The sequence below is a fragment of the Balaenoptera physalus genome, assembly GCF_965194825.1.
Source record: "Balaenoptera physalus genome assembly, chromosome: 8".
NCBI lineage: Eukaryota > Metazoa > Chordata > Mammalia > Artiodactyla > Balaenopteridae > Balaenoptera > Balaenoptera physalus.
The window spans coordinates 11361510-11385295 of record NC_138887.1 but is presented as its reverse complement, the minus strand read 5'-3'; the positions used below and the strand labels follow the sequence as shown (position 1 = coordinate 11385295).

Below are 23786 nucleotides of genomic sequence, written 5' to 3'. Positions count from 1 at the left end.
CAACAGGTGGAAAACATCCAAATTGTTTCCACAGATAAAAGGATGATAAACAAAATGTAGTATAGTCAGACAATGGAACGTGATTCGGCCATAAATAGGAATGAAGCACTAACACATGCTACAACGTGGATGAACCTTGAAAACACTGCTAAGTGGTAGAACGAAGACACAAAAGATCATATATTATACGATTTCATTTATACAAAATGTTCAGAATAAGCAAATAATCCAGAAACAGAAAGTAGATTAGTGGTTTTCAGGGGCTGTGGAGGAAGAAGAAAGAGCAGTGATTGCTTAATGGGTATAGTTCCCTTTTGCAGTGAGGAAAATGTTCTGGACCTAGGTAGTGGCGATGGCTGCACAAAATTGTGAATGTGCTAAATGGCACTGAATTGCACACTTTAAAATGGTCAAAATTAGTACACCCACTCTCACCACTTCTATTCAATATGGTACTGGAAGCCCCAGACAGAGAAATCAGGCAAGAAAAAGAAATAAAAGGCATCAAAATTGGAAGGAATGAAGGAAAACTGTCTCTGTTTACAGATGACATGATTTTACGTATAGAAAACCCTAAGAGTCCACCCAAAAAACTGTTAGAACTAATAAACAAGTTTAGCAAAGTTTCAGGATACAAAATCAACATACAAAAATCAGTTGTGTTTCAACACACTAACAATGAACCACCTGAAAGAGAAATTTAAAAAGCAATCCCATTTACAACAGCTTCAAAAACAATAAAATAGCCAGGAATAAATTTAAAAGAGGTTAAAGGAGGAAGTTAAAGATCTGTACACTGAAAACTGTAAGATATTGATGAAAAAAGTTAAACAAGACACAAATAAATGGAAAGAGAGTCTGTTCTCTTTGGATTGGAAGAATTACTATTGCTAAAACACCCATAGTACCCAAAGTGATCTACAGAGTCAATGCAATCCCTATCAAAATTCCAATGGCATTTTCCACAGAAATAGAAAAAAAAAAAACTTGAAATGGATTAAAGACCCTAAACTGTAAAGCTCCTTGAAGTAAACAGAAAGAAAAACCTCCTTAACATTGGTCTTGGCAATGAGTTTTTGGATATGACACCAAAAGCACAGACAACAAAAGCAAAAATAAACAAGTGGGAGCATATCAAACTAAAAAGCTCTGCACAGCATAGGAAACAAAATGAAAACACAACCTACAGAATGGGAGAAAAAAACTGCAAACCACATATCTGATAAGGGATTAATATCCAAAAAAAGAAGTCATCCAACTTGATAGCAAAAAAAAAACAAACCAAAAAACCCCAAATAATCCAATTTAAAAAGATCTGATTAGACATTTTTCCAAAGAAGACACACAAATGGCCAACAGGTACATTAAGAGGTGTTCAGCATCACTAATCATTGGGAAATGCAAATCAAAACCACAGTGAGATATACTCTCACACCTGTTAGAATGGCTATTATCAAAAAGGCAAGAGATAACAAATGTTGGCGAGGAAATGGAGAAAAAGGAAACTTTGTGCACTATTGGTGGAAATATAAATTGGTACAGCCATCATGGAAAACAGTAAGGAGCTTCCTCAAAAAATGAATATTACTCAGCCATTAAAAAAAGAAAACCCTGCCATTTGAGACAACATGGATGAACCTGGAGGGCATTATGCTAAGTGAAATAAGTCAGATAGAGAAAAACAAATACTGTATGGTGTCATGTATATGTGGAATCTAAAAAAATAAATAAAGTGAAGCTCATAGAAACAGTATTAGTCATGGTTGCCAGGGTCTGGGGTGGGTGGGGGAAATGACTAGATGCTGGTCAAAGGGTACAAACTTTCATTTATAAGATGAGTAAGTTGAGGATCTATATACAGCACGGTGACTATAGTTAGAAATACCCTATCGTATACTTGCAATTTGCTGAGACAGTAGACCTTAAGCATTCTCATCACAGCACAATAAAAGGTAACTCTGTGAGGTGATAGATGTGTTAATTAACTTGACTGTGTTCAACATTTCACATCGCATATGTATATCAAGTTATCACGTTGTACACTTTAAACATATGCAATTTTATACTTCAATTATACCTCAGGAAAACTAGAAAAAAGTTAAATAAAATGGTCAAATGGTAAATTTTATGTTATGTGTATTTTAACACAATTAAAAAAGAGAGTCAAACAAACAAACAAACAAAACCCCTGCTGCTGCCCAGTGGATGAACTGGCCAGGCCGCCGACCAGAATGGTCCTTCCATCCTCCGGCCCGCTCTGGCCGGTCTGCGCATGCCCGTGCTTTCCTGCCTCCGAGCAGAAAGGCTAGTCCTAATGAGCTCAAGTGTCAGCGCGATATAAATTACAGCAAGGGAAAAAAAGAAACAACTTGATGCATGGCTGAGGATCTAAAAGAGGAATGTCCACCATTGTTTGTGATTATGGATCACATCACAATCTAATAGCCATTTTTATTTAATCAATAATTTCCATGCTGAACAGACAGCCCTGTTACAGAGAATCGACAAGCAGGTACTGATAGCGACAAGCCTCGTTATTAATCTTTCCTCTGCCAGCTTATCAGCCAAACTACTGTAAAAGGCACCACGAAGATGAATTTTAGAAGCCACTTCTCTCCTTTTGCCTCCCTCCCCCGCTTTTCTTTTTCCCTCTTCCGTAACATATCCTGTAACGGAGACTCTACATTTATTTGAGTCACCTGAGGCTTGAATGGCATAAAAGGCAGTTCATATTAAGCAATTTCACAAATCGGGAGGACCTAGACCATAGCTCAGGGTTAGCCATTATAGGCTAATAAATCATACTTTCTCTTTGAGTTGTCAATCGCCGAAAAGCTTTGTACAAACGTACATCTGTAATTCAGTAAAGGCTTTTCATCTTGAAATAAGATGCTCTGGACTGATAACAAGAATAATCCCTTCTTGATCAAGAAAAAAAAAAAAAGTCTGCATTTTAGCAATTAAAGCTCCTGCCAGAAGCCAAATGACTCAGTACTGAAACTCCAGCAAAGTTATCTCTGCTGAACACAAGGAGAATACAAGGAGGCTGTGTTTTCTTTGCAGTTTGTTTGGCTGCTTTATCTGGCCGGTAGGAACTGCACCATCTCTGGCCAAGTGGTCCAGCAGAGGGAAGGGTGAACACTTTCACTACCTCCAGAGAAGGATGTTGGGGAAGATCTGCTCTTCCTGAGTCAGGGTTCTCCTGCTCATCCTGGAGAGAAAGCTTGGCTCCTTGGGACACATCACACTTGCTGAAGGTAACACCCGAGAAACCGAGGTCCCTCAAGGTGGAATGGAGGGAGCAGGTGAGACAGGGCTGGACCAGGTGTGTAAAGAGATCTCCCACCCCCAAATCCTTTGAAGCTGACAGAAGAGGGCTGGCACAGTTTCCTTTTCCTGACTTGAAAGACATTTTCAGAACTTGAGATCATGTACCCATAACCGGAAAATAAGGCACAGAGAAAAACAAAACAACGCAGAAAGAAAACTGATAATAGTAGCAATAAAACCATCATTACCTGGGTGCTAAAAACTTGACTAACACCATAGGAGGCATCTTCCAAAAGTCATCAGAGATCACTCTCCCAACACCCTGGTCAATCTACTTCTAAGAGAGACAACAGGATTTTGGGAGCTTTAAGTAATGAACCTGGTCCACTCACATAAGAGACAGGGGTTTCATGGGCAAAACCACCTCCCAGGTGCCCAGTCAGCAACTGGAAACTTCGAACTGATCTCTGAACAACGTCTACAATGCCCACATTAGCTACGAAAACCATAATTGTGAAACATCTCCGAACTCTACTCCCAGGTTAAAAAAAAATAAGTTAAAATAATTCCCACTTCTGAGTCTCACTTCCGGCCCTGCCCCACTCGTACCCCTGCCCTCTTCAAATACAGCTGTGCAAAGCTCAGCCCTCATCTTTCTAAAGCTCGCACGGGCTCAAACTTTCTCATCAGAAACATCGATTCTCCTTACTCCATCTGGAATATAAGTCAGACTGCTAATCTAGCAGCCAGGTCACCCATGAAATGGTGCTTCTCTGCTCCATAACCTTACTTCCCACTACCCTCTGCCTTCCAGACACACTTGGTTCTAACATAACTGCATTACTTACCACTTTTCAGTCCAAAGGCACAGAATGAATCCTTTTGTAATTATATTTCTGGCCCCAAGAAGTGTCAAAGACCTCAGCCTTATATAACCCACTCATAGATAAAATTCTCCCATATATTCTGCATCCATTAACCTCTTCCTACTGTCTTTTCCACATGGAAGCTCCAGCTCCTCCCTGCAATGGTCGTTCCCTATTTAAATCCACTTTCCTTTTCAAGACCATGTTCAAATCTGATCTCCACAAGACCTTTCTCTCAGTCCTTCTTCTGCGCCTTCACTTTACTTGTCTTCCCACGGCTCTGCCTGTACATCTATCACCTTCCCAATAGCCTGCTCTATCTCTTCCTGAACATCCTGCCCTGTATGTTCTCCTTACTCAAAGGGATAAACATAAAAAGGTGTATCAACCCCAACCTGAAGTCCATAGGTCTGATGTGCATGAGGCTTTTTTCTTCTCAACACTATGCCTGCAATTTGTGTAGCAGCCACTAGGTGGTGATGATGTATTGTGGCAGGTAAGATCAACAGCCTACAGAGGTGAAAGGGCACAAGTGAATTACCAACATACTTATAAACTTTTTTATTCTGGTGAAAAGTCTCCTTAATCTCTCCATTCTTCAATTAGTTAGGTTTATTAATGCTACTTCTCATGGATTCTAACCTTCCTTATATTTGAATAATGCTTCAGAGTTTACAAAGCACTTCCATTACATGATCTCATTCTATCCTTACAAACAAAAAACAAATTAAAAAAAATTGTGAGGAAAATAAGATAGATATTATCTCCATTTTTGATGAGAAACTAATGATTGAAGTTGTAGGGTGACTTACTCAAAGTCAGAAACAACTTTTGGCAGATGTAGGGATAAAAGATAAATCTCCAACACACCATCCAATATTCTCTCCACACCCTCACTCACTGATTAATGCTAGTTTTACTGTCAGCTGGGGGGCTGGGGATGGCTTAAGTTTAAGGCCTTGGCCTATACATAGTCTTTTGAGAATATGCCACTTACAGTTCTCTTCTCTTGCCAACACTAATCGTTCTAGAAATGAAAAAAAAAAAAATCCATCTATGGCAGTATTTAGCTAATCTTAGAAAAGCCTAAATGTCTGAATCTTCAAAAAGTCCTTGCACTAGAAAATTGCTTTCTGTTCTTTGAGCTCTGTTTTATGTCAAAGCAGGAGCCTGATCTCCAACCCTGCTTGCCATGGTCTCAGAAGCTGAAGTCTGAGTGACTTCCCTCGGTCTGCAAAAAAAAGAAAAACAGTGATGGAATTTCTCCACCAAGACAAAGGGCTTGGCTGGTTATGGGACTTCCTGAGAACTACTGTGTGTGCCTAACCTTAGCAAATGTGGTTTTAAGATTAAGTTCTGCCAACTAATGCACACCACACACACACACATACACCATGTACATGCACGCACATGCATGCGTGCACATGCACACACATAATATCTATAAATGTAATACAGAATGTGTATATATATATTTTTTATAAATATATATATAATACATATAGTCTTTTGCTGGAGACTGTTTAATGAGGTTATCTTTTCTTTTTAATCCGAACATTCTAAGGTACATTTAAGCAGGAGAAAATTTATCTTTAATCACAAATATACTTTTTAAATTTGTGTTGCTTTTTTTCTTCCCACACTGCAAGAGGAAAGATTAGAGCAGAACTGGGGGTAATTCCCCCCTCCCAGGGGACATTCGGCAATGTCTGGAGACATTTTTGGTTGTCGCAATGGAGGAGGGGCGCTCCCGGCATCTAGTGGGCAGAGGTCAGCAATGCTGCTAACAGTTTTACAAGGAAGAGGAGAGTCCCCACACCAAAGAACCCCCTGTCCCCGTGTGCCCAGGTTGGGGAGCCCCGTTTCAGGGCAACCACTAAGGAGAACTTTCAGAAGGATGTCAGCACAATTGAACTCATAACAGGATGAGGCTCTGAATCTCAACACAGCACAAGCAAGTCCACTGAGGGATCTGGAGTACAAGGAAGAGGCCCAGGGACTTCTCCAGCCCTTCTCTCCTAGGTTCCATGAACTGGGGGCCCAGTCAGCACCTTTATGCAGTTATTCATTTCATGGTGACATGCCAACGCAAACACTGCCCGAATACCAGCCTAAACCATGTTTTCATAGGCAACACACAGGCACTTAGCAGCCGGTAAATACCTTTACACTTTTCACTTTTATGTGGAGAATCACTAACACTTTATTGAGTATAATTTTTAAGCTAATTCCCCCAACTGTTTTATGAAGTAAATACTATTATTATTCTTGTTTCACGAGAAGGAATGTAACATGCCTAGTGTGGAAAGCAGGTTTTGAACCCAGGTCTGTCAGCTTCGAAACGCAGTGCATTGTACTATAGCAGGAGAACAGCGGTAAGCCAAAGTTTTCTTTCAGATAAGGTGCTATTTCTTCTTACAGAATCATCACCATCATCCTCATTGTCACCATCCTCATCCTCATCGCCATCACCATCATCATCACCATCATCACCATCGTCATCACCATCATCATCACCATCATTACCGTCACCATCACCATCATCATCATCATCATCATCATCACCATCATTATCACCATCATCACCATCGTCATCACCATCATTACCATCACCATCACCATCATCACCATCACCATCACCATCATCATCACCATCCTCATTACCATCACCATCACCATCACCATCATCACCATTACCATCACCATCATCATCACCATCGTCATCGTCATCATATTTCAAAAGCTGACCTGCATATTTGGTCTCCTTTGCTTTGACCTTAACCATATTTCCCACGTTTCCCAGAAGCCTTTCTGGGTACCCCTCATACACTTCTTCTTCTTCTGAGCCCCTAAAATCACAACTACACTCTATGGCTTCATTAGGTCCAACTTGACATTGTTTACTATGCTTTTATGTTTCCTTGTCTCCTCCTCCTAATGAGAAGGACCATTCCAGGAGGCTCTGGTCTAAGTCACACTAGCATGTGCCCATCGCAATGCTGGGGCAGTGGGCAGTATGAAGGCTGCACCCAGGCCCTCTTCTACTGAGTTGCTGTTTGTCAGCTCACACTTTTGCTGACAAACAAGAGGATACATGGTATCAGCAAGATCTGCTATTGGCAAGTAAACTTTAGTGAGGTAGGCAGCCCAGCCCAAAGTGACATCATCTTCTCTTGTATAAATTGCGTCCACACAGAATATTCCAGGGGACTAATTATTAACAGAATCCAGAATCTCACCCAAAGTATCATTCAGAACCAATCAAAAAGCTTTTGATAGAAAAATCCTCCCCAAACGGCAGTAAACAGTTATTTGGATGAAGGTTTTGATGAAATATTTCATGGGGTCTAAAACGGCTGAACAAATTTAAGAAAGTAACTAAGATATGACTCGATACCCATTATATCTTATTTAAAATATTGATTTGTTGTTCTTCATTCACGGGTTAAGGAGCATTAGTAAAGGGAGAATTTTAATAATTCAATCATGGCTCAAGTAATTAACATACCACCCCCTAGAAAAATTAACCACGATTGTTCTGGAGTGCACTTAACCTACAGAGTTGGAGAGGACTTTGGGAAACATATAGTGAGTACCTGTCTCCTGCGAAACCTCATCCATGGCAGGCTTCGCATCATCCTGACCCCCCTGCCTCTGCAGCTGAAAGTGGGCAAGAGCGCAGCTCAGCACCCCAAGTGACTGCCAGCCAGTAAGTTTGTACCTGAAATGAAACCTGCCTGCCATCCTTAGCCTAAGGACGATCCACTCTGAACCCTTCCCTTGCTTTTACTAAAACCAAGGTTGGAGGAGGTGAAATGTCTCGGCCAAGTCCCATCCATTAGAACCACACTGGGGGAAGAGAATGGGATCTCCAGCTTCGGTCAACTGCACATCTCAGTTCAGCAACAATGAATATAAAATAAGCCTTAGAGCTGATACACAGAGGCCACAAAACCCAACAGCGCCACTCCCCACCCCTCCCCCACTCCGCCCTGCAAAACACAAATACATAAAACCAAGAGACGAGTAACCTCTTTGAGACCCTCTGTCTGTTTCTCATTAGGCCTGCTGCATGTGATCTCTGTTTGGCCTTGGACGTGGGGGACGGCACTTATTTTCACGGCTGTTTCACAGTATGATAAGTGAGAAAATAACGTTCTAAAGGGTCAAATGGTTCCAGGGAGGTCATCCCAAGGGTCAGGGCAGAGATGGCGCTGCCACTCAGAATTCCGCTGGCACTGGGAGGCTCTCACTGGTGGACCACACAGCCCTCCATGCCCCCCACTCAGTCTAATCTCCCGAGTGTCTTTATGGGAACAATTTCTGCAGGTGCAATTTAGCCAGTAACTTGAAAAAGAACGTGACCCTTGGGGCACGATTGTCAAAGGATGGCTTTGAAGTTGGTGGTTCTTCGTCTACATTTTTCCATGCAGTTATTTCCAAATAATTAAGAGTCACTAAATTAACTAGCAACTCGATGTAGGGAAAATGAGATCAAAATCTTCACTCATTCATTTTAGGTTTTATGTGCACACAAATCTATTTCTGCCTCTTATCGGAGGCCCCGATCACATCTTAAACTCCATTTTCTCTTAGGTAAAGATATACAATGCAACTTTAGCAAAGGGATCAAAATCAGCTGGAAAACATTTAAATTGCAAATTTGTGAACACGGTATTAATATGAAAATAATGTCTTCACCACATCCTAACACTTTCCCGTGTTTCTACGGGTGCATCAATTCTTTGCAGATTAGATGTGCTTCCTTTACACCTAAATCTCTATGATATTAAGAAGAAAGCCTTTCATTTTCATGCTGCCGATGTATAGAATTTGTGTTCCAATGGCAGCAAAGGTGATTATAACTGCGTTCTTCTGATAAAGGAAACTTCAGCACGCTTTTAAAGATCAAAATTTGCAGCATGTGAAAGCATTTAAAATCCAAGGAGGTGGCTAATCATTGTACAAAAAGGTGAATTTTTGACACCACGTTTAAAAGATACAAATGAAGGAGTACAGCGACGTACATGCCACCCAGTTGAAGCTGGGGACTAATATAAACACCTCTCATGTTCTCTGCCGTTCGGCCCTACAGGCAGGAGACAAGAGCCCGCAGAGTGTAATTGCCAAGGCCCTCCCTGCAGATAAGCTTATTCTGCTGGGATCAGGATGGGGAATAAAACTGGTAAAAAATAATTTGACCTTTTAAAGACCTTTGGAAAGAATATTATATGTGTTATTCCTTAAACGGAAAGAAAGGGTTGGGTCGGTGTAATAGAAGTTAAGCGAATTACAGTGACAGAGCAAACAGGTGGGCATTAGCTATGGTGACTGTACTATTTTTATTCTTTCGGATACCAGCAGTGATGTTTTCAAGCATAACTAGACGCCTGGCAGTGGTGACCCCACACCGAGGTACACGTTCCTCTTTCTTCACATGTATTCCTTTCTCCTCTTCTTAAAAAGCCTCTCAGAACATCAGTGGTACACACAACGCCATTCAGAAGCAAAGAACCTGAGACTAACTTGGGCTGCAGTCAATGCATGTTGGATATTTTTCAATGATCCAAGAGCCAAAGCTGGAACTGTCTTCCAGGACAGAATTAATGCAAGAGGGAAACGGGTCTCAGGAAGGTTTGGAAACCTTTCTCATCTCTGCGACAAGCAAGGCCAGCAGACAGAATTTGAGTTGTCTTACATAGTAAAAAAGCTAAACCAACAAAACAAAACAAAAACAGAAACCACACTGGGTGAACCGATATTCTATGACTTTCAGAATCAGATATAAGAGTCGTGCGTTTAGGAATATATAATGCACAACAGCAAAAAAGAGAATCTAACTCATTTGGGATTGAAGGGGAAGTGTGGACTTTTCAAATTATTTTGAGATGTTAGACTATGCGCTTTCCAGCTGTCAAGGCAAGAGAGAGGGCTGGCATCCTGACAAATCAATAATAAATTCCATCTTAATCGCAAGTGCTTTAATTAATTTTTGTACTCTATATCCTTCTTACTCTCTTATTTTAACTGCTACTAAGAAGGGGACAAAGTACAACAAAAAACCAGCTAACAAAAATATACATCTGTCTTCTTAGCTTCTGGGCATAGAAGTAAATTTATGACAAATTTAATACTAACTGGAGAGTCATGAAGCCCAATTATAATTATCTTGCTGGGAAGAGAAATTAATTAAACATCCCAGTGATAAAGACCCCACAGCAAACCTGGAATCAACACACCACGGGAGAAGGACAGGGGCTTGAAATAGAGGAGAAGAGAAGGCAAAGGCAATATTTAGCCCATCTGCTCGGACAGTAATGGGATGGGGTCATCTTTTCAAGAGAACACGGAGTGCATTACGCTGAAAATGAGACTACCTGGCGGGAAAAGTCATCCGAGTCCCTAATTCTCCTCTTCAACTCTGATTTGCTAATGCGAAACACATGTCTCCCTTCTGCACCAAGTTCAAATGACTCTGGAATTCCAACCGTGCAGCTCAGCGACTGAACCAGAACAAGGGGAGAACTTGTCAGGATTTAAGAGCTTTCAGCAAAGCCCTTCAATTGCAGCCAGCACCCTATTCCACGGGAGGATATCAATTATAGATAGTGACTTGCTTTCGCAGGCAGTCGGGACTGTCAGACACTAGATAGACAACCATGAAGAATCATGAATCTTTCTATTAACTGTAAGAGGGGGAAAAAGAATGGGTCATGGCTATAAATAAGGCAGAGCATCAGAATGGTTTAACACCTTGCCTCTTGGTTGTCTGTAGCATGAAAATTCAACTAATTCACAAAATGTCCTCTCTCCAGGGAGAGTCATAGGAATGCAAATAGTTCATGCTTCCCTCCGTCCTTAAAAAACTGGTTTTTGCCACTGGTCTTTTTTCCATCTGTCACCCAAGTAATTAGGTGGATTTCAACTAGCTATTCATTCAGTCCACAAAAAATAATATACCAGGCCACTGCTGAAGCTACCAGAGTCACCGTGGGTAGGAAGGCACTTCTTATATGTCTGTCATGCGAAGTAAAATCAATTTACACGTACAAATTTGGAATTTCTACACGTCAGGTAACGAGTAAAAAGGTAGAGAATAAGCGACATAAACCAGCATCTTTATTTATGTTATTGTAAGTTAAAATTTTTAATTCACTTAACTAAGTTTACTTAACTCATATAATTTATCTCAGACTAAAATTAATATCATAAAGATAATACATTGGATTTTCTCCTAATCCTGACACGAATTTCTTCTTGCCAATTTGGAATAAAAAAAATTCCAGTGTATATGTAATTCATTTCCTAGTTTTTATAATAAAACAGACAACACGGTGGCCGTTTAGTTGACAGGTTAAGCAGCCTTGCCTTAAAACTACTCAGATCTCTCTATTAAAGCATCATCCCTACCTAAAACCTTTTGCCACTGAGATTAAATACAAATACCTGCAATATCCACTGTCTTTTAAAAGCTTTCACGTGACATATAAGGCAGGGAAAATGTGAAGGTATAACCACAACCCCCAAAAATGTTATCTCAAAACTGAATTTCTTTTAAATGTAGACTTAGAATTTCCTTCCTCATTTGATAACAGCTGAACAAAAATCACAGCACTCCTTGGAAACGGCAATGACTTATCCACAGAAAAGGCACCATGAGACCGTGTCCTCTCTCAGAAGGATGTTGTAAAAGGCAAGCAGCACTGCCTAACAGCATCTCGTTTATGACGGCAGGTTTTGTACAAACAGTTCTTCTCATGTACGATGTTCACTCACTCTATCACTGAGGGTATTCTTGGCATCCTCTCCTCTTTGGGTTTATTTCCCCACATTAAAAGAAAAATTCCAAGCTATTTTTTTTTTTTCCCTTTAGTGTTACAATGTCTGTGGTTTCCATTAAAACAATCAGCAAGAATAAAAGACTGTTAAGTCAGGCTTGGCTTGAAAATAACACTTGCATCAAATTAAAGAGAAAGAATCAAATTAAGTTCATGGAAAAATCTGGAAATATACCTTAATTAAAAACATTTGACTTTCTAGTTTCTTGCTGTGCAGAGAAATCTAGAATTCTCTCTATACTATTACAAGGAGACATGATCAAAAAAGAAATGGGGGGGGGAAACCCTGAGGTCATGTTAAGCCCTCAAAACATTCTGTACATGATGGATCTCAAAACCTGGCAAACCATATATTTGACACTATAATGTAACTGCAGCATGTGGCATATATTAGAGGTTAAGAACAAATAGGAATTGTATAATCTTAGTGTTTAAACGGAGGAGGGTTATCAAGCGATACGGATTATCTAAAAATAAAAAGTGACTGTAAAAAAGTAAACAGAATGGAATGGGGGTGTGTATGGTGTGTGTAGGTGACGGGGCGGGGGGGTCACGAGGAAGTTACTCTGTCAGATTTGCTGTCGTATTTAAAGCTTATGAAAGGGCTACACATAGCAAACCATCCTTAATGCCTTAATGCAACCCTGTGCTTTGACATCGTTTCATCCTTGATTATGCAAATATCCTTCCATCTCAGCTGCCTCTGGTCCCATGTGCCAGGGAGACTCTACTGGCCTGAGAAAGTACCAAACAAAGATGAAGCACGGGCCAAGGAAACAGGGTTAATCAGGTATGCAGATGGGGGTACCCTGCATTATTTGAAATAACTGGCAAGGGAGCAAGGGAAAGACTTCTGAATCTGGTGTGGGAAGGCGAGGTGAGGGTCTCAGTCGGACCACATTGCAGTTTTCAAAAATATACATCATTAGACACATTTTAAAATATATATTGCTTTTTCCATGGAACTGTGAGGCCCACAAGGATTGGCTTCAAGTCAAGAAATTGTGCTAATGGCTTATCGCAAACCATTACCCACTTCTCACAGCAAGTACCAACTGCTGCCTAAAATCATGGGAGACTCCTTAGCTGGTGAGGGTCGGGGAGAGGAAGGGAGGAGGGAGAAAAAGGACTTCCCCCACCTCTATGATTTTTTTTTGATTGTTACTGGGTCTTGGTTAAAATCAAACTTGGTTAAAAGGTTAATAATAATTCATGTCCAGCTTACTATTACTCAATAACCATCAAAGTCGCTAACTCAAAATAGTGTTTTCTCGCTTATGGGATCAGAGTCATTACACTCTCTCTTGAAGACTTTATTGAATTTTACACTAAGCTTTAGCTGACTGAACAGGTCAAGCACCGTGGCTCAGAGTTTTCTTTATTCTCAGAAAGTCATAAAGCCCCCTCCAGTTTGCTAGGCTGCTAGCTGAGAAACTTGACTCAGCGTGGGGTCAGGGGAGCTGACCCCGCAGGAAAGGTCACATAGCTGTAAAGCCCCCTTCCCAGCCCCCTTCACTCACATGCACCAGCTGCTCCTGGGTGTCGAACTCCCGAGAACAGCCTTCCCAGTGGCAGTTTGTCTCGTAGATGACTTCAGGCTCCTGTTTGCTTTCATCTTTGTCCCCTTCCTCCTTCACCAGGGTTGTCCCTTCAGGTTGCTCCTGAAAGGCAGGGGTGGGGAAGGGAGGGGAAAGAGGGACAAAATCAGACACAATGGGACAGCAGAGAGAAGAGAAAGGGAACTCTGCTCACTATTATGTAACAACCTAAAGGGGAAAATGTGTAAATGAATCACTTTGCTGTACACCTGAAGCTATCACAACATTGTTAATCAACTATACTCCAATATAAAATAAAAAGTTAAAAAAAAAAAAAAGAAGAGAAATGAAAAACCTGATGTACGCTTGTCTTTCTCCGCATGCAATTTTTTGGGGGGAAAATAAAATAGAGCCCAAGTCTATCAACTCAGTTTTGTGAATTGAAGAAACCAAAGATGGAATCATTTGTTTGCATTTTTTTCAGATTTACTCAATACACCTTTGAAGGTTGTTAACTTGTGATTAAAGACAATGGTCCAAACCAGAATGTCAGTAAGATATTGAGGCCAAACTTTGCTGTCCTGAACACCAAGGTGAGAACAACCTAAGATGTCATCTCTTAAGAAAAGCAATTAAACTAGGTGATGTGGTCTTTATCCAAAAGACTGCTCTTTCGGTTAAATTATTTTCAGCATATTAATTTGTTTATTCTCCTATTTTGGAATCCAGGGAAATGGTTTACTGCTAATTCTAATTCTGTTCTCCCTGCCACTGGAGGCTGTGAGAGGCATTGTGTGGATTTTTACAGGGATGATGTCTTCTGGTTTCACCTTCTGGTCTCCAAGCATACACTCCCTGCCCAAGAACCACAGCATCTAAAGCTTGGCGGTAAAGTCTTTTCTAGTCTTCTAAGGCAGCTTTGCAGAAATGAAAACATAAAGAATTTCCAGAATTCTGGGAGATGATTAGGTGTGTAAATTCGGGATCTAATCTGGGGTTAGATGGCAAAAGTTGTATACAAGTGTTTAGGCATAACCAGCAATATGCAAGAAGAAGGATGGCTCTCGGAGCCCATGACACCCATTCATTCCATCTTCCAAGTGCTCCCTAAAAAGGAAACGTGGGCTTCAGCACTCTCAGGTTTGGGCTGAAGCAGCCTGAACATTGCAAGGTCCAGATTCTGTGGACATCCAGACTCTCGTCCAACCCCTATCTATGGGAATTATACTCACTGAGCTCCATATCAGGCCCAGGGAACCTACAAGATAGGATTATGAGCAGAATCTACACATTCTTTTTTTTTAATTAATTAATTAATTTATGGCTGCGTTGGGTCTTCGTTGCTGTACGTGGGCTTCTCTAGTTGTGGCGAGCGGGGGATACTCTTCGTTGTGGTGTGCAGGCTTCTCATTGCGTTGGCTTCTCTTGTTGCAGAGCACAGGCTCTAGGTGCCCGGGCTTCTGTAGTTGTGGCTTGCGGGCTCTAGAGCACAGGCTCAGTAGTTGTGGCGCACGGGCTTAGTTGCCCCGCGGCATGTGGGATCTTCCCGGTCCAGGGATTGGACCCGTGTCCCCTGCATTGGCAGGTGGATTCTTAACCACTGCGCCAGCAGGGAAGTCCGAATCTACACATTTTTAAAATTTAGGCTCAGGATCTAAGTAACAGCAGAGACAAGATTGGAATTTTTAAGCTTGTCCTTTCAGGACTTGGGGTAAAGAACAAGAATCTAAGTAGCCTTAGGTTAGGTTAGTTGTCGCTGGATCCCTCCTGGCTATGCAGGGTCTCCTGGCCAGTAGGAAGTGGCAAAATAAGAACAAATAAGAACTTGATCATTATAAGGAACGTCCCTGGTCTGTCCAGCTCAGGCTGAGAGCCAGGAGCTTGTAATTCAGGCCCAAGATCAAGGCCAAGGACTGAAGCCTGTTCACATCCCTGGTCAACAATAAAAGCATCCACTCACTTACTCCAGTTTATACCCCACAAAGCTGCCTGCATTTTTGTGTGTCTGCTTCTGAGCTGGAGAAACAAACCTCGTTGTACTCCAGCCCTGGCCTTTTGTTAAATGTGTGGGTATGCCCAAGGCCAAGAACGCAGTAGACAAGCCAGTGCTGTGAAAAGACGCCAGGCTGGAGGGAGCCAGAGCCGGGCGCCTCCCTCACCTGCTGGCCCCGAGGCCCCGGGCTGGGGAGGTCTTCATCGGGTTTGATCTTGGAGCGTTTGTTATGTACTAGGTCTCCGGTGCTGCTCACAGCGGACTCACTCGTGGGCTTGTTCTGCGGGTCACATTGGCAGGGACAGAGACAAAAGTTAAGTTCTGATCAATGAGCAGGCCCATAGATAAAAGACACAAGTCGAGAACAGCAAGCTTCTCTGGCACTAGAATGATGACAGATATGGCTCCTATTTCCAGGTAGCAGAGTTCAGAAAATGTGTTCAAAGCCAGGATATACTGAAAAAATGGTACAAATGAACTTATGTACAAAACAGAGATAGAGCTACAGATGTAGAAAACAATCTTATAGTTACCAGGGGGGAAGAGGGGGAGGGAGGGATAAAGGGGAGATTGGGACTGACATGTACACACTATTATATATAAAATAGATAACTGATAAGAACCTACTGTATAGCACAGGGAGCTCTACTCAATACTCTGTAATGACCTACATGGGAAAAGAATCTAAAAAAGAGTGGATATATGTATATGTATAACGGATTCACTCTGCTGTACAGCAGAAAGTAACACAACACTGTAAATCAATCATACACCAATACATTTTTTTTTTAAAAGCCAGGATATACATTCATGAGACAGCTCTTTGTTTTTAACTCATAAGTAGCAACTCCCCGGGGCTTTTTAAAGCCAGAGGAAAAGAGCTGGGATCCAGGCTTTAATGAACTCTAATAGTGCAGGGGAAAGGGACCGAATGCCAGCAACCCACTCACGGGATGTCTTTTTACTGAACGGGCTATAGACAGCCCAGGGTCAGAGGGAAGCCCGATCAAGCAGCCTGCTTTTCCACCGAGGATAAAATGACTCTAGTGGAAGAAGCTCTCGTGTCTTGAGGAGCATACACACGGCACAAAATCTGAAGATGACGGCCCTGGGTTGGGACCACAGGCTGCAGTACGGAAGCGGTGAGGATGCCACTGGCCTGCGCGTATTCATGGCTGATGTGGCCCCGTGGCTTTCCTCTATGATTCCCAAGACAGACCAGGTCATCGAGCTGTCTCTCTCACCTGTGAGGACTCGGAAGGGCCGGAGGTGACCTGGACAGGGTTGAGGACCGTAGGGATCCCGGGAATAGGCCTCTGTGTCGGGAAGGTTGGGGCAGGGTGGATGAGCGGAGGACTGTGTCCAAAGGCCGAGCCTAAGCTCTGCTGTCGGCTTAAGATCTGCTGATGCATATGGAGAGACACGGGTGCAGAAGGGTAGGTGAAGCTCAGGGCAGGGCTGCGGGTGGGAAATAAAGGGAAAACCATCATTTACACGGGACACAGAGACCAGCACACCTTTATACCTAGTTTTTTGTCCCCAGATTGCATCAGGGCTGTGCATTTAAATTAGAAGGTAAAAATGATTGACGAACATCTCGAAACTTCCTAGAGAAAGCTGACGGCTTAGACAGGACACGCGTGGGCGTTGGCACAGACACGCAGACCTGAGATAAAATTCAGCAGAACGGAAGCAAAAGGCATCGGCTCAATAACAACTATTTATTGCAATAACAAACTTTATATAACAAAGAGAATGGGTGACTGCATGCTTTATAGTACTATTCTCAGCTCCCCATCCCATATGTTCCCGTGCACGGAGCAATTCTTTTCATCTATGCTCACGCTGCACGCTTTCATATGTCTCCAGATCTTATTACAAGAGGAAAGAAAATCAATTGGTTAAATGTGTTTTGAACACCATGCTTGTCATATCACTCATTTGTTTGTAAAGATGGAAAGCTTGGTTCATCCTGAATGCCACCTAAAGAATTTCCATCAGTGCCGTCTGGTTACAGAAGCTGATGGATTAACCTCTCCTGGCTGAAATCGGTGATCAATGGGCTTCGATTGAGGAATATTCCAATGGGAGAGCATCCGCTCCCTCTTCCAGCTAAGGAGCATTAAATGCCTATTAACGCCCATTATACATGCTAATGCCTGTCACCACTTCATTATGCCAGAGTATTTCCCAGGCTACAGGAAGTTCTGAGGAAGTCACACCATCACCTAAAGATTTCTGCACTAGTAGGCAGTGCCAAATCATTCTCTGCACCACCATAGTTTAGGAATCCAATCCTCTTAAAAGAATGAAGTGCTCTCGAATTTGCCGATGGCTTAAAAAAAGGCATGAAACACTGTAATGGCATTTGTGAAAATTTCTTCCTTAAAAAATACTCAGTGGGAAAAATATATATAGATACGTAGATATTCTCTCCATCCTGCTGTGTACGGCCCAGAAAGAATCAGGGTTTCTTGCAAAGTCAAAGGTAGAATTCATGCAAATTTTCCAATCTGGTGGGTTAATTACTATTGCTGTTAAGCGCATTAACTGAGACTATAATAATGACAATAACAAAATTCAAACCATTTCAACAACTTTAAGTAATAACGCCGAAGATATACTCCCTTCATTAATGTGACTCCACGTTTTGCCCATTTGACTACAACCCATAAAAAGGTGGTTTCAATGGGATTACATTACTATTATTCCTACGGAGAACCTTGCACTACAATAGCTTGCCCATTTAAGACTGAATATCATTAAGAATACCCTAGGAGAATTTCACGGGGCTTGGAGGAACTCTCCTTTCATTCTGTATTGTATTTCTTTAATAAAGGAGAGCAGAAACCTGGTGAAAACAGTCATTGTTCACAGTAAGTTAGGGAGAAATCAGTAATAATATTCTGTTTCTGCAGCGCTATAGTTTCTGCCAGTGTTTCGGAAAGCAGCCATGAATGATTACAGCAAGACTTAGCTAAGGTAGCTGTGTGGATGATTGATAGGGCATTAATCAAAAGATGCATATCTGCCTCAGAATTTGTTCACAAGCTTTCTTCTAATAGCTGATTTCATGTTCACTGAGCTCTATGCCAGTTTGTCCAATTTATTTTTTGGTGTACAAGCCATTCATCAAAAAACACAATGATTTAACCCACCCGCCCCCCTCCTTTCCTTTTGGTGAATGGGTATTACTAAGTGTAACTACCTCATTCTGTTCATTAAAAAAACAAAGGAAAACTAAAAGACCCCACTACACACATATTTATAATGTGATATGGACTTTGCACAAACCTCCATGCATCTTTCCTGAGTTTCATGAGCTTGAACGAGTAGGTGGGCTTGGGAAGGGGGCCCCTTGGGTCATGTACACCTCTCATTCTGGGGGGCCCAATATTGGGAGGCTCAAAAAAGTCAGGACCCAATTAAGAATCCAGACCATTCGAGAAAACGTTTCACAAGGCAGAAAATGCCCTCAGTTTTGTATGTAATGCAATTTACAAATGTTAAAAGCCAGACAGAGTAGGTCGATTTTTACTTTTAAAAATATGTAGAAGACAAAAGGAAGGACCAGCATTGGTGCTGCAGCCCCGTTCCCAGGTGCGAAGTCTCTGACCTCAGGTGCAGGAGAGGCTGCGACAAGCTTTCAACCCACGTGGGTAACATCCCCTTTTGGCGCTGCGTTTTCGCTGGTCAAACCAGGGGACAGGAATAAACCTTCCCTAAAATCCATGTCAACTATCAGATTCCAAAGGATATGAGAACATACAGGATGGACCAGCGATTTTTAGCAGTCCCTGATTACCCATAAGGAAGGACTGCTAAGGGAAACCCTCTCTCCTCTGCGTGCAAAGAGCTGGGCAACAGTGGACACAGGGGAAGACCTTGTGTCACCCCACAAGAGCGGGCCCTGCCCTCAGCTCCTGGAAGGAAGGCCGCTTGCTCAAGATTACAAAGCCTATTTAGGATTTGATGACAGAAGTTGATGTTTTTGGCTCTGTCACAGCGTCGGTGAAGGGACTGGAGAGTCAGGCTGACAGCCTGCGGGGCTGTCCACGCAGTTGTGTAAGGAAGAAGCAGAGGATGGGGGATGACCAGGTACCGCAGTGATGTCAAATAGAGCAGAAAACAATGCCGTCCTCCCAGGAGCATGGAAAGAACCTCCGAGGACTTCCCCACCAGTGTTGGGGGGGCAGGGGATGGGGACCAGCCCCCCCTGCTCTCTGACCCCCAAGTGAGCTGTCTTCCTAAGCTCTGCATCCCGGTACTTGCTGTGTCCTTCCAGAGGCCAGTCTAGCTGCTTCCTTTTGGTCACTCAGATTCCAGCTTAAATGTCACCTCCTCAGACACAGGGGCCTCCTGAGCCCAAGACCCCCATCCAAACAAGCCCCCTCTGCAGCTCCTTGCCCCATGACGCTCTGTTGTTTGACACTTGTATTCTCGCTGCAGGATGAGGCTCTCTGAAACCATATTCTCTCCCTCCCTCTGCAATGGAAGGTCTAGGGGACATGGGCTCTGGTCTGTCTTGTCCCCCACTGACCCCTGGTGCCCGGAACACTGCCTGGCACGGGGCAGCCCCTCGAGGTGAGTCAGTGAGTGACCGAACCACCCCCATTAGGAATGAGTTTCTTGCTGCTGCTGCAACACATCACCACAAACTTAGTTGTTTCAAAACAAAATACGCTTGCCATCTTATAGCTCCAGAGGTCAGAATTCTCAGATGGGTGGGCAGGACTGCGTTTCTCGGGAAATCCCTGGCACCTGGCCTTTTCCCGCTTCTAGAGGCTGCTTCCATCCGCGGCTCAGGGTCCCACCTCACCCCGACCTCCTCCTCTGATTCCCTGTAACTCCGACACCCTCCTGCCTCCCTTTTATAAGGACCCTTGTGATTATACTAGGGCCACCTGATCATCTCCTCATCTCAAAACCCTTAACTGGACACCAACGATTACCTACTGCATGATTCCACTGGCAAGTTCAAAACTGGGGAAAACTGGTCCACACACTGTAAGTTCAGATGTGTTAAAGTCTACGTGGTAACCTTTGGAGGTAACCTTTGGTGTCCAGCTTCTTTGGTCAAAATTGTATTTGTGATATCTTTTCATGTTGCTGCATTTAGTTGAGCTCCAATCATTTCCTTTGCTGAATAGTATCTTAGAGTCTAAGTATAGCACGCTTGCTGTGTATGCTCCTTATATGTTCTATGCATGCTCTTTTGCTGCGTCTCAGGTTGTTGTGGTTTACTATTACACATAAAGCTGCTACGAAGACTATTAAAAAACAAACAAACAAACAAACAAAAACTCGTAACTGAATCACAGCTACACAATTCTTTTTGCCCTGTAAGGTGATATATTCACAGGTTCCGGGGAGTAAGATGTGGACATCTTTGGAGGCCATTATTCTGCCTACCGAACTCGGAACAGTCACTTCAAAGAAAAGCAATTTGACAACGTGTTTATAAAACAGTACAAAGGTAGAAACTAGATCTGTGTATTTTTATAGAACTTCAGCAGCTGAAGACAGACTGCTGGTTACAGAGGTCGGAATTTTTTTTGAAAAGTAAATTCTATTTTTAGAAGCCCTGAAAAAAAACTTCCTAAACAGTTCATGTATTCGTTCCATAATTTCCTAGAAATACAAAGTATTGACATTGTTGAAAAATTTTATACATCGCTTCTGTCTCCTCTCAAGAAGGACACAGTCTAGTCTAAAACGTGGTCCACCTGAGCTTTATGACCTCAAAGCCTTTACATTTCTGCTCACCCTGTTCTTTCCTCTGGATCAGTTGAAGAGCAATTAAGTTTATGTTCTGATTTTTGAATTCTCTTCACTCAACATTTAATCAAGTATAATTTAAAAAATTTTTATAGCATTTACTTCTAGATGACTGCATGAGAGATGGGATAATTAAAAACATACATTTATAAGAATGTGACTTGCAACTGTTAATCTATATTTAATCGATAAGATCGCTAGAAAGTGTCAGATGGCCCAGATCTTCCCAAGCAATGTGCTAACACAGTCACCCAAAAGTAAGTGTTAGGGAGGAAAGGCAAAAGAAGTACCAAGGTGATAAAGTCTGAGGAATACAGCCCCGGGGTTTCCTAGAACTGTTTTAATACTTGAATGTGTGTTCCAAATGTCCCACCCCAGATATGGTTTGTAGCAACATTTCGGGGAGCTTTTAGAGACTAGTGTTCCTCACAAAACACTTTGAGAAACAGTCTTCTAGGACAACAGTTAGAATAGTCTGCAATAACCTATATGGGAAAAAAATCTGAAAATGAACGAATACATGTACATGTATAAGTGAATCACTGTGCTGTACCCCTGAAACTAACAACACTGTAAGTCAACTATACTCCAATAAAATGTTTGAAAAATTATAAAAGAAAAAAGAAAGCCAGAATAAATTAATTCAAATGTTAACCTGTCCTGTATTTTTCTAAAAAGCAGAAAATGAGAAAAATGTGGATTTTCGAACCCTGACTATAGTGTGTGTGGTGTTCTCATCCACCAAGTATAAACTTTACGCATCAAAACCGATTTATGGCTACTGAAGTCTTAGTTTTATAAAATACCTTACAGGAGCACTCATTACATGGTAGGCAGTGACTTGGGGACAGAACTCTAAATAAGGATAACTACTCAGGTCAATTTCCCTTTTATTCTTTGCTCTGAGCTGAGTTAAAAGTGATCAGCAAATCGCTGTCTGAGTGGGAACTATTTCTTCTATTTCCCAAAAATTTAATGTTAAAATTCCCAGAGTCTGAATCGTTAAGAAAGTTTTGATGTATTTATTCTCCATCACAAATCCAAAGTAACGTTTTGTCAATACACTTTTCAAACTGGGGTCAAATTTTCCAAACCGGGTCTTATTTCTGAATATTGCAGTAAATAGCCCAGTAACCCCTCCCTTATCTGGAACTCTTCTGTCTGGGAATCTCAACAACTATGCGTAATCTGGTTGAAATCTGGGGTGTAAGTAGAAAGACAGGATGTTAAACAACTAAAATAAATATCATAACATATTTAACTGAATAACTGAATCAATTTGCTATACAGCAGTAATTAACACAACATTGTAAAACAAATATACTTCAATAAAAAAATGTTTTAAATAAAAAATAAATATCGTAACATCCACACACTCATTCATTAATTCAACAAGTTTTAGCTGAGTACTTTCTACAGATCCCTTTTATATATCCAAAGAATAAAATAATTATTTGTAACTGGAAAGTTACATATTAATGATAATCAATACATACAACTTTGAGATCCATAATCATGTTTGACTTTCACAACAAACATTATTTTTTTCACACCAAGGAAGTGATGTGCGTCATCATTTGTACAGAGCCTCTCTGATCAATCTGTAAATTCACATTTAATTATAGAAATGTTATATTAGTGGGGGACACTAAAAGCTCATACTGTAGAAGATCATTTGTTAAGATGTATTCAACCCTACTATACATATAGGCATTTCAAAGTCATTAATATTCAAGTCAAAAAGATAAAAACCAATTAAAATAGCATGCGAGACAAACCTGTAATGTTTTAAAAACACTTCAGGAACTCTGCATATGGTGGAGGGTAAGAGGATGGGGGATGGGCTGGATAACTTAATACCAGTACAATAAATAAAGCAGCATGATGTGGGCTGCTGTAGTCCTTCATATTGGGAGGGCAGATAGAGCCAATTACAATATTGAAGAGATCTGTTTCTAAGTAAAAGTGAATTTAAAAAACTCGGGGGAATTCCCTGGAGGTCCAGCAGTTAGGACTCTGCGCTTCCACTGCAGGGGGCACGGGTTCCATCCCCGGTCAGGGAACTAAGATCCCGCATGCTGTTCAGCATGGTCAAAAAAGAAAAAAAAAATTGAACTATAAGAAAGATGGCGAGAGGTTGGATCACCCAGCCACCGCATGCTTACAGGTAAAAGTTTCTGTTTTATTGTTTAATGACGTCAATCCACATGGCATTTACCCATTTTCTTAAAAAAAAAAAAAAATCATAGTTTTTCCTTAGAGCTGCATGGAACATCTCCTTCCACTGAGCCTCAGTGCTGGGGTTCCTCTGTGCTAATGTGGGGAAGGATGAGGGAGGTTGCCGGGAACTCAGCCGAAAGGCTCATCAGTTTCCAGGTTCATCTCCGGAACCCCTCCCTGACCTGGAGGGCGAGGCACGGAGCTGGGCTGGCCTGAGATGGATGAGAGGATTAAACCAGAGCAGAGCCCTGACATGGGTGGTCACAGGAAGGCCTGAGTCACA

At 41.8% G+C, this 23786-nt stretch overlaps 1 protein-coding gene across 6 annotated transcripts in view; it reads right to left on the bottom strand.

The window, feature by feature from the left end:
- The window catches only part of GLI3 (GLI family zinc finger 3), a 282524-nt gene that overhangs the window by 50369 nt on the left and 208369 nt on the right, over window positions 1-23786 (bottom strand). For all 6 annotated transcript variants that reach the window (XM_082473399.1, XM_082473401.1, XM_082473400.1 and 3 more), the window contains 3 exons: window positions 16750-16963; window positions 15672-15785; window positions 13495-13635 (listed from right to left, as the gene is read on the bottom strand). In XM_082473399.1, coding sequence (XP_082329525.1) covers window positions 13495-13635; window positions 15672-15785; window positions 16750-16963 — 469 coding nt within the window. The remainder of the gene's footprint in view (window positions 1-13494; window positions 13636-15671; window positions 15786-16749; window positions 16964-23786) is intronic.